At 46.8% G+C, this 16,706-nt stretch overlaps 1 protein-coding gene across 19 annotated transcripts in view; it reads left to right on the top strand.

Annotated features, from left to right (window-relative positions):
- Positions 1-16,706, top strand: part of esrrga (estrogen-related receptor gamma a) — a 103,298-nt gene that overhangs the window by 56,844 nt on the left and 29,748 nt on the right. For 17 of the 19 annotated variants that reach the window (XM_041070139.2, XM_055507191.1, XM_041070133.2 and 14 more), the window contains 3 exons: positions 2,828-2,986; positions 11,420-11,844; positions 15,857-15,985. In XM_041070139.2, coding sequence (XP_040926073.1) covers positions 2,829-2,986; positions 11,420-11,844; positions 15,857-15,985 — 712 coding nt within the window. In that variant the 5' untranslated portion in view covers position 2,828. The remainder of the gene's footprint in view (positions 1-2,827; positions 2,987-11,419; positions 11,845-15,856; positions 15,986-16,706) is intronic. The other 2 variants (XM_029145295.3, XM_029145292.2) reach the window with 1 other exon arrangement.

Consider the following 16,706-nt stretch of genomic DNA (forward strand, 5'->3'; position numbering starts at 1 on the left):
GAACAGATTTTTTAAATACTGTTTATAGCAAAAACAAACCTAATCATTGTGTATTGTGTAATTACACATGTGTAAATTAGACACTGCCCAGATGTGCTGCCCTCAGGAGCCGTTCCTCTGCACGGCGGATGGATACCTAGAGATAGATAACACAGATATACATCCACAGATAATTCATTTCCCCTTATCCCCCATCTACACACACACACACACACACACACACACACACACACACACACTTCGCCTCTTCTCCCCACATGCCCCACCCTCGTGAAGCTGTCACCTTCCTGCACCCGCTCAGTCCCTATTAAGGCCGACAGCCCATCTGCCGCCTGCCCCGCTAACAGCTCCCGTCGCTAACACGCACGCACATCCACATCCAGTCAGACACACCTGCCCTGAGCCTCATGCAAACTGTAGTTCCTATTTTACATAATTAACTTATTTCTAATAAATATTGTTATACTTCACGATTGCACAAGTCAACTGTTTCACCTCACCATCTCATCTCACTGATGAAAAAGCAGTAATAACAAAACATAGATTTGATTTCTTTCACACATCTCTCACATATTTCACATATCATATTTTAGCATAAGGTGAATTTTTATTCGACATTTAAGCAGAAGGATTAAACCCTAAAATTCATAACTGTCTCTATGAATGTGTGTGTGCATAGACTTTAGTCTGGCCCGACTAGAAGGGTAATTAGGTGGGGCAGTGGAAACCGTGTGTGGGTGTGTGTGTGTGCATGTGCATGCGTGCGTGCGGGGGTGTGTGAGTGTGGCTTTTGCTTCCTTCAGGGATAGGTGCGTTTTGCATTAGCAAGAATGGCAACTGTCTCATCAATCACTGCATCAGCATGTCTCTCGCTTTCTCTCTCTCACACATGCATACACACACACACACACACACACACACACACACACACACACACACACACACACACACACACACACACACACACACACACACACTGTCATGGTCACTCTGCGCACAGATGGACCAGCATCACATGAGCGACTCACTGAGCATCAGAAAGACACACACACGCACACACACACACACACATACACACACACACACTGCACTGTGACAGTTCATGTGTGTGAGTGAAATAGGTTAATTGTCTGCTTTATTCTTTACATCTTTACATTTACTGTTTTTAAGATTTTTTTAAACTAAAATGTATTCATATACACATTAGTTCCATTTTAGTTTTCTCTATTTTCTTTGGTGCTCTGTCATCATTTTCCTGCCAGCTTTAAATGATTGTCCGCTGATTTTAAGGCGTCGTTTAGTCCACATCTAATCTTCAGAAATGAATAAAGACATGGAAAAAATATATCCGATTACGTTGCCATAAGGTAAAATGTAATACAACAGAATCTCTTTTCATAATCCCTAACAGTTTAGTGCAAGTGGAGGTGATTTCTGCAAAATCACAAAGCCGGCGTCGTTTAGCTTAAGGTGACTTGTCTCTGCACAGAGAAATGATTCAACCTGCATTTTTCTACTTAAACCTGCATCTCATGATGCAGAGCCGAACAACTTAATTTAACCTTCCGTCTGATCAGTTCAATAATTGTGTTTGTTATGAATCTGCCGTCCGGTGGGGCTGATCTACAGTTGGAAACTCAGCGAAAGGCAGTTCAAGCTAGGGACTCCATGTTCTGCCCCTTGGCCCTGTGTGAAACCAGGACACTCCCTAATGAAAAAGCAGTATTAAGTGTTACCTGTCTATATGGCATTGTGACTCTGCACCCAAAGCCAATAAGTGTCTGAAGCAGCAGCAGCAGGATATCGATTCCTCCTATTCACCGGAGTGGAACTAAAACCTACATATTACACACCCGCCCTGCGCCTCTCGCTGAGCCGGCACGGCTCCGCGGACGGCTGTCAGGCGACTCTCTGCTCCGTCCACCTCCTGAACAGGAACCCTCAGCACACATGCATGTGCGGCGGGTGTTTGTGTGGTAAACACATGTTGACTATCAACATCGTGCTCCGTTTACTGACACACGTACGCCGCGGTGAATAATACGGCGGACAAGGCTACAGTATGATTATTTCATTTCCTGCTGTAGTGATTCTGCTTCCAGACACAGCAACGAGCTCCCAGATGGTTTGGTTTGATGCGAGTGAGAGAGAATAGTTTTACCCATCCTGAATGTTTGACTCTTTTAAGATTTTCTTTAGAATAATTAAGAATTTATTTTAACTTCGAAAGCACACAAATGCATCAGCTCCGTCTTTTAATAAGGTCTTAGTTTGACTTCACCTCCTTCTCTTCTCCACTCATCCTGTTTGTGAAGTAGGCCTTCGCTTCCTCCCTTGGTCCTTTTTGTTCACACCCTTCGTGTTATTTAATTAATTTAAAAAAAAAAATTGCTGAGAGTGATTTTGTTTCTGTTGCCCACGGTGACCTTATCACCCTGGCGACAGCTTTTCCCCTGACGACGATGCTGGATTTGATTGACACATAGTGGTCCCTCCTCCAGAGCTCCGGCTGGAGGAACCTGGTAAAGGTCCACTGACGTTAGACCCACGGAGCCTGACGCACCCGCAACACATTTAGGGACACGTACCGATATAAAACCACGACCTCCCTGAACGTTGATGTGTTTGTCTGTCTGGTTTGAAGCGCGTTTGTTGTCTTCAGTGTCTTTTAATTCATTTGTCTTCCATTAATTTTGCTTTGAATTTATTCCTTTTTAACATATTTAAAATGTTAAATAATTTTTACAATAATGTTATTGCTAATAAGTGTCTGTTTTACTTGGTGTATTCTCACCTTCTGTCTTTTTCTCTTCTCCCTCGTCCTCAGAATGAACTTATCGAAGGGGCCATTGGTGAACAGCAGCAGTGACGAGAACTCCAAGTCCACGTATGGTAAATGCGGTGCCGGTGCCTGGAGGATGCACCAGAACTACGATCCACTGGAGGTCAACCACATGAGAGACGCCCATGCCCTCTACAACCCCAGGTTAGAGAAGATGACGCGTACGAAGCCGAGGGGCAGAAACGCAAAACACACCTTATAAAAATACACTTAGATTAGATTAGCTGCTCACAAGCTGCTCTGCTTTGTCATCAACAAGCAGAATCAGCATTATTTTACATGTTCACAGAAAAATTGTACTTAAAGATTTTTCCAGGCCGGCTGCTCTGCCGTTTACGTCCTTATTGTTATCTCTGAGTATCCACCGCAGGGGGCAGGGGTTTGTCCAGAAGGTGTTTGTCGTTGCCACACATTGTTTCTAACTTGTTTCACTCACTGTCCAAAGGCTCAAACCGGATGGTGTTTTTTTAGGTGCTGTGTTTCCTCTTGGAGGACACCCTCAGCCCCTGCTATCAGCCTTTCTTTACCTGTACTACTCTCTGCTTATATTTTTACAGTATATGTAGAATATCGCAGGAAGTGGGATCCAACTTCTGGCTCAAGGACACTTCAGTAGTGCAAATGCGCTGCCGCACAGAGGCTTTAGATCATATCTTTTAGTTGAAGGACAGCTACTTTTACCATTACAGTAATCCCCCCACGCCATCTGCATGTGCAATAAAACGTAAAGCATGAAAAGCTTCAACCAAAGTGGAATTTCAATTTAAAGCTCTCCTGTGTTTGTGTAGCGACGCAGGTGAGGCTGTAAAACTGACGGCTGCTATTGTGCCTTTTAGAAACATAAACGCAGCAACGCGTGTGCAAATGCAGAGCGCGGAATACAGGGAGACAGATTCTCTCCCGTCCTCCGCCGTCGACAGCTTTCCTCTCTGGTTTTTCATCTTTTTTATGCTCTGAATAGGAAACGAGGCTCCAGAGCTGGTTGTGACCGAGGCTGCTGATGGTTTGAACTGACAGTGACAGACGTGACGTTGCTTCATCTGTTTATCTCCTGTACTCACACTGATGAACCTGGTATAGATTACAGCCAGTTATTGTTGTTGTATCGTGCGTATTGTTAACCTCATTGCTAGGTGTGTGTGTGTGTGTGTGTGTGTGTGTGTGTGTGTGTGTGTGTGCGTGTGTGCGTGTGTGTGTGTGTGTGTGTGTGTGTGTGCGCGCGTGCGTGCGTGTGCGTTTGTGTGCGCGCAGACTGGGAAGTCTTAGTCCAATAGGATTTCAGGGTTAGTCTGGGTCAAGCCAATTAGAGGCCTGGCAAGCCATTCTCACGCAGACTCTCAGCCAATGACCAGGAGGAGCGTTACTAGCGCCGGAGCGTGTGTGCAGTGTACTGGCAGCCGGTGGAGTCTGGTGCGAAGAGGTGTCGAGGTTTGCCAGAGGCTGGGGAGTCACGCCATGGCTCCAAGTCGCGCACAGATACGTGCTCATGTAGGGGGAACATAGCTTCTATTGGTTCTGGTTCTGGAACAAGTTAAGGCAATGAACTCGGCAACACTCCACGTCCTGTTTAGCAGCTAATAATAAGTACTGGTCTCAACTTCACAACTGATTGTTTAATGTTAACGTACTTTAACTTTATTTAGAGATTGTGCTCATCATAAACCACGTGTTTCTATTAGCATTGATTCATATGAGCCATAGGATCACAAGCCTGACCTCCAGCTGTGCTGGTGGGATTTATTCATTGACATACACGCTCGCTGTTTCACACGCCTACTTTATTAATTATTACCATAATATACTATATATAATATTTTTGCAATGTTTATGATTTTAAAAATTACTGGAAAACATTATGATTTTGTATATGATGATGAATAAATTCAGAAAAAGTAAACAGTAAATTTATGATACTGCAGTATTGAGTTTTTTAGCATGAAATTCAGAATCCACTGTTTTTTTTACATTGTTATTTTTACGTACATGTCATTAGACACTTTAAAATGCTGCAAGTCTTTTAAATATTTTTAAATATTAACAACATAAAAAAGATTAATTTACTTGTTTTCTATTTCTCAATTCCAAACTTTCCTGACTCCTGAGGAAATTCCTTGTTTGTCGGTGGCGATCCACGGTTTTCATTGGACAGCTACAATATTATTCCTCTTTTTATTTAGGCCATCAAACCATGGGAATGTGATTAATGTCAGGCAGCCAGCTTCAATACACACACACACACTTTGTTGTAAACTGAGCCCAATGTAATCATAATGATAAAGCAGATTGCCTTAACACACAGATGGGCCTCCCAACAGCTCTGTGTGTGTGTAAGTGTGGACAACGCTGATTGGATTGCAGATTTATAGAAGAGGATTACTGCCGGACTGGAGAGAGAGGAGCAGGGAGAGAAAGAGAGTCGGGGGCTTTCAGACGCTCACCTCTCATTAACTTCCACCCCATTCACCTCAACTCGCCCCGTTCTAACACACATGTAAACACGCCGTTGGATTCTGAGTCGATGCAGCGTCTCAGTCAAATCCATGGTTTATATCAGCTTTGTAAGAAAAATGCTGAAGCTGCTTTTTAAATCCTTTAATTTTGCAGAATGCGAAAGAAAAGCAGGAAATGTTCAAACGCACAGAACTAAACTGACACAGGCTGACATGAACAATAAAATAGTGATGCACAGTTAAAGATAATAGGAAATACACAAACGAGAAGGATGCGGTGCAGAAAGAGGGGACGGTGGGCACTCCAGCAAACCTGATTATGACTGGATGTGAATTAGATTCCCTAACAGATGGTCCAGAAGCGAGGCTGTAAGGTGCATCAGCCAGCAGCCGGGGGGAGGGGGAGGGAGAGGGGGGAGGACGGAGGACGGAGGATGAGAGGGAAGATCAGGCGAAGAGGCAGAGGGTGGACGGGTGTCAACAGCAGCTGTGACAATACGGATCCGTCCTGCTCCAAGCGTATGAAAAGAAGCCTGTGTTTGTGAGAGCGGCAGCCTTTAGTTCAACTTTATGATCGTCTCTAAACGTTTATAGCGCTTTTGAAGGTTGGAGCGGCGCCCGGCGCCCGCTCAGGACGGACCCGTACACATGCTGCGCGTTATTGGGCGCGCTCTGCGGCGCTGCCTCTCGCCGCCCCAGTGATGGATGGGTGTAAATCATCGCAATCCTGTAGTGACAGTCCAATTTCCCCAAATCTGATCTGCTTAAAGAATGCACTTTTGACACTCTACTCACTTCCCTCCTCTTCTCTCATCTCATCTCCCGCATGTATTTTTTTCCGTCATTCCACCTCTCTCCCAGCCTCCACTCTTTTGTGGCGTCGCACTTTCTCTCTCCCTCCCTGCCCCCCCCCCCCCCCCCCCCCCCCCCCCCCCCCCCCCCCCCCGTGTCACATTTGAAAGCTCTGTCATATTTACTAGAGTGGAAATCCTCTTTCACCATCTGCTTAATAAAATGTGTTTTTAATCTGGAGGGGGATATTTTTTTTTATTCTACAATTTCATTTGATATGGCACCTTGGCCAGGTCTCTGTCTGAGGGCAGGAGAGCTGTGCTTCCCAGCGTCCATAAAACACACGGCGTGCGTTTGAGCGTTAGCGATAACACTGCTAATCCACACACACACACACACACACACACACACACACACACACACACACACACACACACACACACACACACACACACACACACACACACACACACACGTCGTACAGTCGTACAGGAAGCTCAAAGCACTTCGCCTCAACACTCTGTGTGTTCCTTACATATTTTTATAGTTTATTCACATTTATGACCTGCAGCAGGGTCTGTGAACGGTCACCACATGGACGCAGAAAAAAAAAACAAAATAGGGCACGAGTTAAACATACTCATTTACCCATCAGGTGTATTCCTGATGTGCGGGGCACTGGATGTGAAGCACTGTTCTTACAGTGGTACAACGACACAGAGCAGATAAAGGAGAGAGAGAGAGACATGGCGGCAGAGATAGTGCCTGGCAGCAACACACTTATCAGCTACTGCTCCGCTAGAAAATGACCTAAATCATCAAGATTCCCATCTGACACACACTCAGGGATACCTGCACCGCCTTCCGGTTGTGCCCCGGACACACGTCCCCTCTTCATATCGTCTCACTTAAATCAACTCCACTCAGACTGCGTTGGTCTGAGAATAAGAGGAAATCCCCTTAAATATTGGGATTAAGATGGAGGACAACAAACAGGAAGCGCATACGCGTGCATCGCTGTGCTCTGTAATAGGAAAACACATCATTCTTCATCAGTCTGGTTTGTCCAATCCCAGTAAGTGTGGGTCCTCTGACAGCCTCCCATGTGTGATTCCTACCTCCCGTACTGTAGAAGGAGTATTTGTGACATAACTGCACATTACCAACAACACATCCACTCAGGAGCAGAGGCACACGCTCGCATCTCCTCTCCTCCGCTGGTCTTTACAATCCGACAGACCATTGGGCAGAATGTGTTTTAGCCATTATCACATTGATTGTATGTAATCAGGGGTTTATTCTGCAGCCAATGAAGTGAATTACAGGTTTCCTGCCCGACTAACACTGTAACAATTGATCTGCTCCCCGTTGGTGTGCGTGTGTGTGTGTGTGTGTGTGTGTGTGTGTGTGTGTGTGTGTGTGTGTGTGTGTGTGTGTGTGTGTGTGTGTGTGTGTGTGTGTGTGTGTGTGTGTGTGCGTGTCAGAAAAACGTGGGGTGTAGATGTGGAAAAGAGAGATGAGCATTGTGGGCCGAGTAGAAATGATGACACAGAGCGAGTGAGAGTCAAACAGAGGGTGAGAGAGCGAGCTCTGCAGGAGGCCGAGTGCTTCAGATTGACTGTCTCTGCGTGAGTTTTTATTTTTCTATTTTATTCATTTTTGTCCCTGAAAACACCTATAATCATGGACAGACCCACAGTTTGGGGATAAACTCACAAACACACGATGCGCTCTTCAGTTGGCATTCACAGAAAGTCAACGTGTTCCTCTCTGTGACAACAGCAGTGACCTCCTTTTCTAACAAGTGGGCTTCGGCTCAGGTGTCTGACAAACAGACGGACAGAGGGGAGACGGAGAGGAGGACGGTGCAGCCTCCACCTTTCATTCGTTACCTTTCTGTCTCCTCCTCTTCCCCTCACTGCTGAAGCATTGCTGGTATCATCCAGATAGAATTGTGGGAACCCCCCCCCCCCCCCCCTTTTTTCTTTTTGCTTATTGGACTGTGTGTTCTTATCAGCATCTACAGCACAATGCTCGGTGTGATGGAAAGGTATTAGCCAATCCATGGTAGCCACATTGTCAGCACTTCTCCCGTGTCTGTCACTGTGCTTCCCTCTCTATTATACCTCCCTCCTCCTGTCCAGCTTCACATATTTTCATTGTTTTGGCCATAGAAATCTATCATTTAGAAAATACAGTCCAGCCAGGGAGACGCTTCACTCGTCTAGAGCTCTTTAAGCACACGTAAGCTCAATCAGGCTCATAAAACATAATGTAGGTTTCAAATCCTACACCTTAGCTGCTCATTTCATTTCCTTTTAATTGTCGCCGCCGTTTGACTGTTGCTTCCACTTCTAGATGCCACTTTGGGATCAGTTTGCGTATTTGGCTGCCATCTAGCGAGGCGGCTGCACGCGAATAGCTGTAACGCCGGACAAAACGCGAGCAGAGACGCAGAGTCAGACTGGGAGCAGTGGCTCTAATGTGATGATTGTATGTTTGTCAGGGTGCTGCCTCAGCCAACGGCTCTAATGGAGGCTTGTCAAAGAAAAGTGGCCCAGGTTCCCTCAGGACACAGGAAAAAGGTCGTTTTCTCTTCTTCAGCTCTTCTTTCTCACTCTTTCTTCAGACATTATGACATTACTCTATTATACATGCTCTCTTCCTCCTCATGTCGCCACATGTTTAAGTGTTTTTCACCCAAAAATGAGACCTTACAAAGATAGAAAGGAGAAAATGACAGGGGTCATAGTGGAAATGAAAAAGAGGGAAAAGTGGTCATCCTTAAAGAAAAGACCTGCTCAATATTATATATGTATTTTATATACAGTATATTATATGCTGAGTATATGATTGTGTTCCGCTTTGTCCAAGGACAGCATTAGTAACGAAAAAAGACTTTTATTTTGACAATGCCGCATATAGAAATTGGAACCATTAAATAAAATAGTATTATGCTTAAAAGAAGAAATTGAAATTCTCAATCTTCTTTCTGTAACAAATGTAAACAAATCAGCCAATACTAAAATCTGATTTTCTTTTATGAAACACTTCGTCTTCTTGGAGCCTTGAAAACACAAAAAAACCCTCACACAAGCCTTTTTCCCTCTTTATATACATTTCTATCAACACATAAATACATAACGAATTGATAAAGTAGTTTCACCCTTGTACCTCTCTCTCTGTTCTCTGCTGAGGAGCAGACAGGCACAATAGGACTGCTCCTTCAGCACTGAGCCGTCGCTACGTAGCGCCGTAATTATACTGATAACATACATACATAAATGCATTCAACCTCTCGCTCGGCACGGCGACTGGCTGTGATTTCTTAATCTTTCCTCCACTCCTCTTCTCCGCACGCGTGTCTCCTTTTTCTTTTTTTTTTTTTTTTCCTCTTCCTACCCCTGCCATTATTTTTCATTTATAAGCGGGCTGTGAGTGAGAGAAAGCGAGAGGCTGGAGGAAAAGAGAGATGGAGCAAAGAGGTGGACTGGAAAGGAAGAGGGAAGGAGAGATAGATGAGAATTTGAGAGAGAGAGAGAGAGAAGTAAAAAAGCGCCTGAGATCTTTTGGCACTTAAACTCTTTCACTTAATGGCACTCAGAGGGATTGACGGTCGGAGGGAGGGGGCACAAAAGAGCATAAAGAATGAAAAAGGAGAGATTAAATCATCACCATCACATCATCTACTTAAATGGGTCTACTCTCTTCCTGTCACCGCTGCTTTTTTTGCCCCTACTAGAACGACCCTGTTCAATCTGGGCCCACAGTCACGTTTATCGCTCCCTCACTTATTCCAGCATCTTTTGTTTTTCCCTTTCCGCCTCTCATTCTCCTAATTGATGCCTCTCCAGAAGTGTGTCTCCCATTCCAACCTAAAGGCTTATCTCACCATCACGCGAATGGATTTATAGACAGTGGTGAATACCACAAAGTCGCGATTAATGGAGTCACTGAATTAAAGGAATCTGCAGGACGGGGAGGGAGGTGGAGGTGGACCAGAGAAATAAATGATGAAAAGGGGAGAAAAGGCCAAAGTTGTGCATCATAAATATCATGTCGCTTTATGAAGGGAAAAATTAATGAAAAACGGAAACGCTGGGCATTATTCCTCCAGAGTAGCTGCTCCATCTCAGCACATTAAACCTAAACCTGAGCATTTGTGTGCATGCGTCGTCCCACCTATACTCCTGTCTGCGTCCGCCCGCCCGCCTTCACTCCGCCGGCTCTCAGTCCAGGCGCTGTCTGTGTTTTATGGGTCCCTGTAGAACAGGGATCTTTTACAGGCTGACTGGACTGTGGAAGCCCCTTGTTTAGCAGCATCCTGCCTTAATTAAAAACCCCTTTTGTGCTTTCTGCCTTTAACAATGGAAAAGGAGAAAAGGGAGGAGGTCGGGGGGCTAATGTAAAGAGGAAGAGAAAGAGAGAGGGAGCAGAGATAGAGGAGGAGAGAGAGATGGCAGTGAATAGAGAGTGATACGGAGACGGGCGGATAGATAGTAAGGTAGACAAAGGGAGGGATGGAGCGATATGGACAGAGAGAAGATAGCTGTTAATTACAGCTGCCATTAACGAGACACCAGTCAGCCTCCTTAGGGATAGAAGCAAGGGAGCGAGGGATAAAGGATAGATGCAGGAGAGAGAGAGAGAGAGAGAGAGAGAGAGAGAGAGAGAGAGAGAGAGAGAGAGAGAGAGAGAGAGAGAGAGAGAGCGCCGCAGAGGAGAACAAAAGAGTAGAGGAAGTAGAGGAATCCACTCGGCACTGATGAGTAGAGCTTTTATTCCTTATTTTTAACTTCTACTTCCTCACACTGTGTTGCTGCGAGTATGAATATGGCCGTGCGTGTGTGAATCTGTGCGTGCGAGTCTGTCTTTGAGATGATTGAGCGGCAGAGAGGCTGCTTACTGATTACCTTCATGTAGAACAAGCTGCTATTGACTGGAGAGTGACGGATGATCGTCGGCCTCCAGCACGCGTGTGTGTGTGTTTGAGTGACCGTGTGGTGGCGAAGGGGCCTCCCGCCACTCTTTACACCGTGTTTGTGTTTCTGTCAACAGAAGAACCTCTTTAATTAAAAAAAGGAAATTATAAATCCATCATAAAGAGGAAATTGTTTCTGTAGTTGTGAATGTATCAAGCGCCTACTTCCATCCGTGGAATATTAGAACCGTGGTTCCACTGCGACTAACTTTGTCTCTTTTCTCCTATAGTTGTTGTTCTCTTTCTGTCCTCATGTCCAGGAATCATCAGACTCAGAACTAAGTTTCTCCGGAGTTCAGTAACATATCTAACGCTTTCCTCCGTTTCTCCCTCTGTCTGTTCTCTCTGCTTCAGGCTTCTCTGCAGAATGTCCAGTAAGGAGCGCCACCTTGAATCCAACTGTCCGTCCTCCTACATAAAGACTGAGCCGTCTAGTCCTGCCTCTCTGACTGACAGTCTAAACCATCATTCCCCCGGTGGCTCCAGTGATGCCTCAGGCTCGTATTCGTCCACGATGAACGGTCATCCCAACGGCTTGGACTCCCCGAGCCTTTACGGCTCCAACGCGGGCCCCCTGGGTCCCACCGGTGGCCCCGGTTCGAAGCGTTACGAGGACTGTTCGTCAACTATCGGTGAAGACTCGCAGATCAAGTGCGAGTACATGTTGAATTCGATGCCCAAGAGGCTGTGTCTGGTGTGCGGGGACATTGCGTCGGGGTATCACTACGGAGTGGCGTCCTGCGAAGCCTGCAAGGCCTTCTTCAAACGCACCATCCAAGGTTGGCTTCCATTTTGACTCTGTGTTGATACTGTACGCTTCCCAGTGTGTGCTAAATTAAATGAGCATCATGAGCTAAAAAAAGAACATCAAAACCACAGGAGACATTGTCTTTTGTGGAGAAACTTTTTTTCCAATTTCACAGAAACACACATTTTCCCCTTCATGTAGGTAACCTGTGCTACCTCACTAGATCCAGGACGTACAGTAAAAGCCCCAGGCCCGGTACAAACCCAGATTCTTATAGGCTGCATGTTTTCTCCTTTGTGTGCTAAGTAAGCCACCAGAACACTACCGGTCTATTTTCCCTCTGTCCATCACTCATGCACATACAGCGGAGGATTTGCATCCAGTCGGTTCGTGCACTCACGCTCAACCTTGACCACTGCTCTGTCCACGGCACGCAACAGTAAATCCCGTCGTGTGTGCGTTCCCAGATCCTGACTGCTTATGCTTTACGTTGGCCATAAGCCTGTTGTCTAGGAGGCAGCCCAGTGTTAGTGGAGAATTAGCGGTCATGTCCAGAGGTCAGAAGTTCACGTTGGGCAGTGGAGAAGAGAAGGGATAGAACAGTAATCCATACGCTGAGAGGAGCCCTGGGAATTAGGCTTAATAATCTTTTGTCTCATTTTGGGTTAAAATATGTTAGTATGTATTTGGACTCAACTGTAGATTCTGTAGATACAAATCTGCCTGTTTTCACCTGTTTCAGCTGCCTCTGTGGACACGCTGTACGACCCAGAACGCACTCACAGTCACTTGGCCATTTGTTGTCTTGTCCAGCGTTCTGACGCTGGGTGCATTATACCACTAGACCAGCTAATAAAGGAAGAGCTTTGCAGGGACTGAAAATAATTATCACTTCTATGCCACAATTTACTGTAGATTTGCTGCTGTACCACTGAGCGATGATGGCTAAGGAGGATGATGTTTACTTGTGATAATCTAATAATCATTTTGTAAAAATAGCTAATGTTCAGCAGGGTCGCCTCCTTGTCAGTCAGGCTGCCAGTGCAATAACCAAGCCACCAGTCAAGCAGGTAGCCATCACAGATCCACTGAGTCAGTCAGTCGGTCATATCAGACAGGATTCATCTATCTGCCTCTCCGTCCATCCACCGATCTGTCACTGCTTTCTTTTTAGTCTGATAAGCAGCTTTCCCAGGAAGACCCCAGAGACATTCAGAGACAGGGGGAGATGTGAGGGCTACAAGTCTTCCACATCACCAAGATGGTCACCACTGCCTCCAGATGACCTGCGTGTTCTTATTATGGGATGAGATCAGGACACGGTGCAGTTCTGACAAAGGGATTGGAGCAAACATAGAGATAAAAGCAGGCGCACACACACAGTGGACACCAGCACATGGGAATAGACACATGACCTTGTACATAATCATTCTGTGGATAGATTTAACCCTTGATGCTTCATCGCTGTCACGTTCAGTAACTCAACTAATTCCACATGTTTCATTTGATTCAGACAACGTGTTAAAGGTCACGCAGATGAAGATGGGCTTACAGAATGATAAACACAGTAGCTCAGCCAACATATAGATACAGTCAGATGCCATGTTTACAGGAGCCTGGTCAGTTAATGACCTTGAATAGATTTAAAGCAGAACATTGTCCCAGTGGTTCCCCTTGTTTGTAATCCTCCTGTTTCCTGTACTGGACATGCTGCAGATCAGGAAGCCCAGAGTTTAGGGGGTTATGGGTCAAGACTTAAGCAAAGCTAGTCACAGGACTGTGGTCGTAAATAGTGATGAGATGCAGCAAGGATGCAAAGCCACACAACAGAAGGGGAACAGAGTAATTAAATAGAATAATAACTGCCCTTTTATTTTTGATATTAGCTTAATGGAAAACATCTTCCAACACAACAACTGCCAGTTTCACCAGTGCTCGTGCGACAATGTTCCAGTTAATGTTTGTTTGGAAGCAGCCTGAGCAGTTATGGATTCACTGGGTCACGACATTGTCTTTGGCTCCTACACAAGCCAAACCTGTCCTCAGACAGCGTGGATGTGCAGATCTGTGTGTGGCCTTATGGGTTTTTGCTCAGCCAAAAGTAAATGAGCTCAGGCTTGTGTGTATGTCCGCGCACAAAGACCCGTGCATATGCACAATCTGTGTGTGTGTGTGTGTGTGTGTGTGTGTGTGTGTGTGTGTGTGTGTGTGTGTGAGTGTGAGTGTGTGTGTGTCTGTGTGTGTGTGTGTGTGTGTGTGTGTGCGCGTGTGTGTATCTTGGCTGGAAAGCAGGGCAAGCCTCAGATGGGCAGTGGCAGACATATTGGTATGTTTCAACCCATTAGCCAATAAAACCGCAGGTAATCACCAAAAAAACACCTCCAGCTGGACAGGGAGGAGAGCACAGGATGGGAGAGGAGAGGAGAGGAGAGGAGAGGAGAGGAGAGGAGAGGAGAGGAGAGGAGAGGAGAGGAGAGGAGAGGAGAGGAGAGGAGAGGAGAGGAGAGGAGAGGAGATGCGTACACCTGTGTGGATGAACCATGAGTCGAGGCAAGGAATGAGAGACAGCAGAGAAGGTGGAGGCACACAAATGTAGGACGGAATTAGTGGTGTGTGTGTGTGTGTGTGTGTGTGTGTGTGTGTGTGTGTGTGTGTGTGTGTGTGTGTGTGTGTGTGTGTGTGTGTGTGTGTGTGTGTGTGTGTGTGTGTGTGTCGCAGCATGGAGGAAGTGGCTCTGGCAGCTGCTGTTTCTGTGGCGTCAGTCCAGCGACACCTGACAACCTGCATCTATCACTCCCTTATTGAGAAAGAGGGATAAAGGGGAGCGAGGAGGAGGGCAGCGTGTGGGAGAGGGAGGGACGAGGCGGTGAAATAAGGTGGAGGAGAGAATGGGAGGCAGGAGGGACGTTCAGCCGTCTCAGATATTCCTGATGTGGCTGCAGAATGTCTTTGCGCTTGGCAGAAGAGGAGCTGCGGTGAGAGGATTCAGCTCTGGCCCTGAGGCCTCGTCTCTTCGTCGCCTCCGCCGACCCCTGCTTATCTTTTTCTGTTTCTCTCCAGTTGAATAAAAGCCAAGGTGCAAAAACAGACACTTAATTATAAAGAAAGGTGAAGACAGCGAGGGCTCTTACACACTGACATCCTTTCAATCAACCAGGACAATGCAGGGGAATCTCCTCGCAGCAGGGGGACGTGCTCACATCTCAGAGATGGCTGGTTGTGGTGCTGAGCACACGAGCCTCTTCCTGTATCATCCACATGTGTTGGTTAAAGGCTCCCTAGTCCCATTAGCAGGGTCACTAAGACGGCACGGCGTCCCACAATATTTACCATGTTTAGCCCTTACTTTAACTACAGTGCTGATTAATGAGCATCTTGTTACCTATTAAGAAGCATTTGTGCATTTAGCCCTTTCCCAAGCTAACTAGCCCCCTAATCAGCCCAGTAATGAGAAAACATCCTCTTTTCAGCAGCAGTCAATAGTAATCACTGTTTACTCTGTTTCAGTGGGAGATGCTTTGGCTCGCTGGGGTACTGTAGATGTCAGATGGACACAGGGCCACAGAACTCAAAGGCCTTAAATAAACTGTCCCTTTGAACTGGAGCAGGTGAAGTGAAGGAGCAGAGCTAGAACTAAGAGAGTAGAAAAACGGAGAAGAATAAAGGGAAAGGAGAAGTGAAGGAGTAGAATCAGGCCCCGGCTCGCTTACAGGTAAAAACCGGCATTAGCCTCTAACACACTTTACCGCAGGCGTTGTTTACGTTGGCCGGGATTTTAAAGGTAATAGACTTACCCGAGGTAATAATCCTGCAGCCTCAGCTGTGCACGGGTGTCGCTGTGGCCGTGCTTGTCACGCAAACCCGGCCGCTCGCGCTCGGGCCGCTCGGGTAGACTAGAACAAACCCAAGTCCCCTCAAAGCGAAATGTGCACAGAGCAGATACGCCGCTGGTTTGGTTTGGGGCGGCGTGCGGCCGCTCAGCCTTCCATGGCTTCATCTAAATGAGAACTCTCTTTGTCTCCCCCCAACATGTCTCGCCACAGGCAACATCGAGTACAGCTGTCCAGCCACCAACGAGTGCGAGATCACCAAGAGGAGACGCAAGTCGTGCCAGGCCTGCCGCTTCATGAAGTGTCTGACTGTGGGCATGCTGAGGGAGGGTAAGGGAAAAGGTCTCTTACTTACTGTACCTTCCTCCGTTCTCTGTGCTACACGTAGCGTTCCGCAGCCAGAGCCGCACATGCTTGTGTAAGTGCAGGCGCTGTGACCACGCCGCAGCCGCTGCCCCACGCGTCGCCGTTCTAGCTTTATTTAACCTAACGAGACGGGGATGGCACCTGCAGGATACCCGCGACACTCGCTATCAGCTGCTCACAAGTGGGAATGCTACAAAAATGTTATCTGCCCCCCACCCCACCCCCCCACAGCACTTTGATTAAATGCACTCATTTTCCCACTCCCTCGTTGCCGCTGCCACTTTCTCTCCCTCTCGTCTGCCCACCTCTGACCTTTCTACTCCCACCGCCCCAATGAAGAGGAGGCAAACAGAGAGGAAAAGTCGGAGCGGGGGGAGGTGGGGGAGGTCTTGGAGGAGGGAGGGTGAGAGGAGATTGATTTATAGGAGCAGAGGAGAGGGACCAGGGGACGGCGAGAGGCGGGGGGAGGGGGCTGAATGGAGCAGAAAGTGTGTGAGAGAGAAAGGAGAAGAGAGGAGGGTCAAGGTTGTAATTGATGGGAGACCTGGCCTACGCCCCCTTCCTCGCAGTGGTCAGGGAGCCTGCCGGCCTCCCTCCATCCATTCCTGTCTTCATCCCTCTCCCCATTTCTCCCACTCACTGTTATTGTTTCAATTCTGTTGTGTCTCTTCATCCGTCCATTCTCCTCTCCACTGGC

Source organism: Betta splendens, chromosome 3 (assembly GCF_900634795.4).
Source record: "Betta splendens chromosome 3, fBetSpl5.4, whole genome shotgun sequence".
In the NCBI taxonomy this organism is placed as follows: domain Eukaryota; kingdom Metazoa; phylum Chordata; class Actinopteri; order Anabantiformes; family Osphronemidae; genus Betta; species Betta splendens.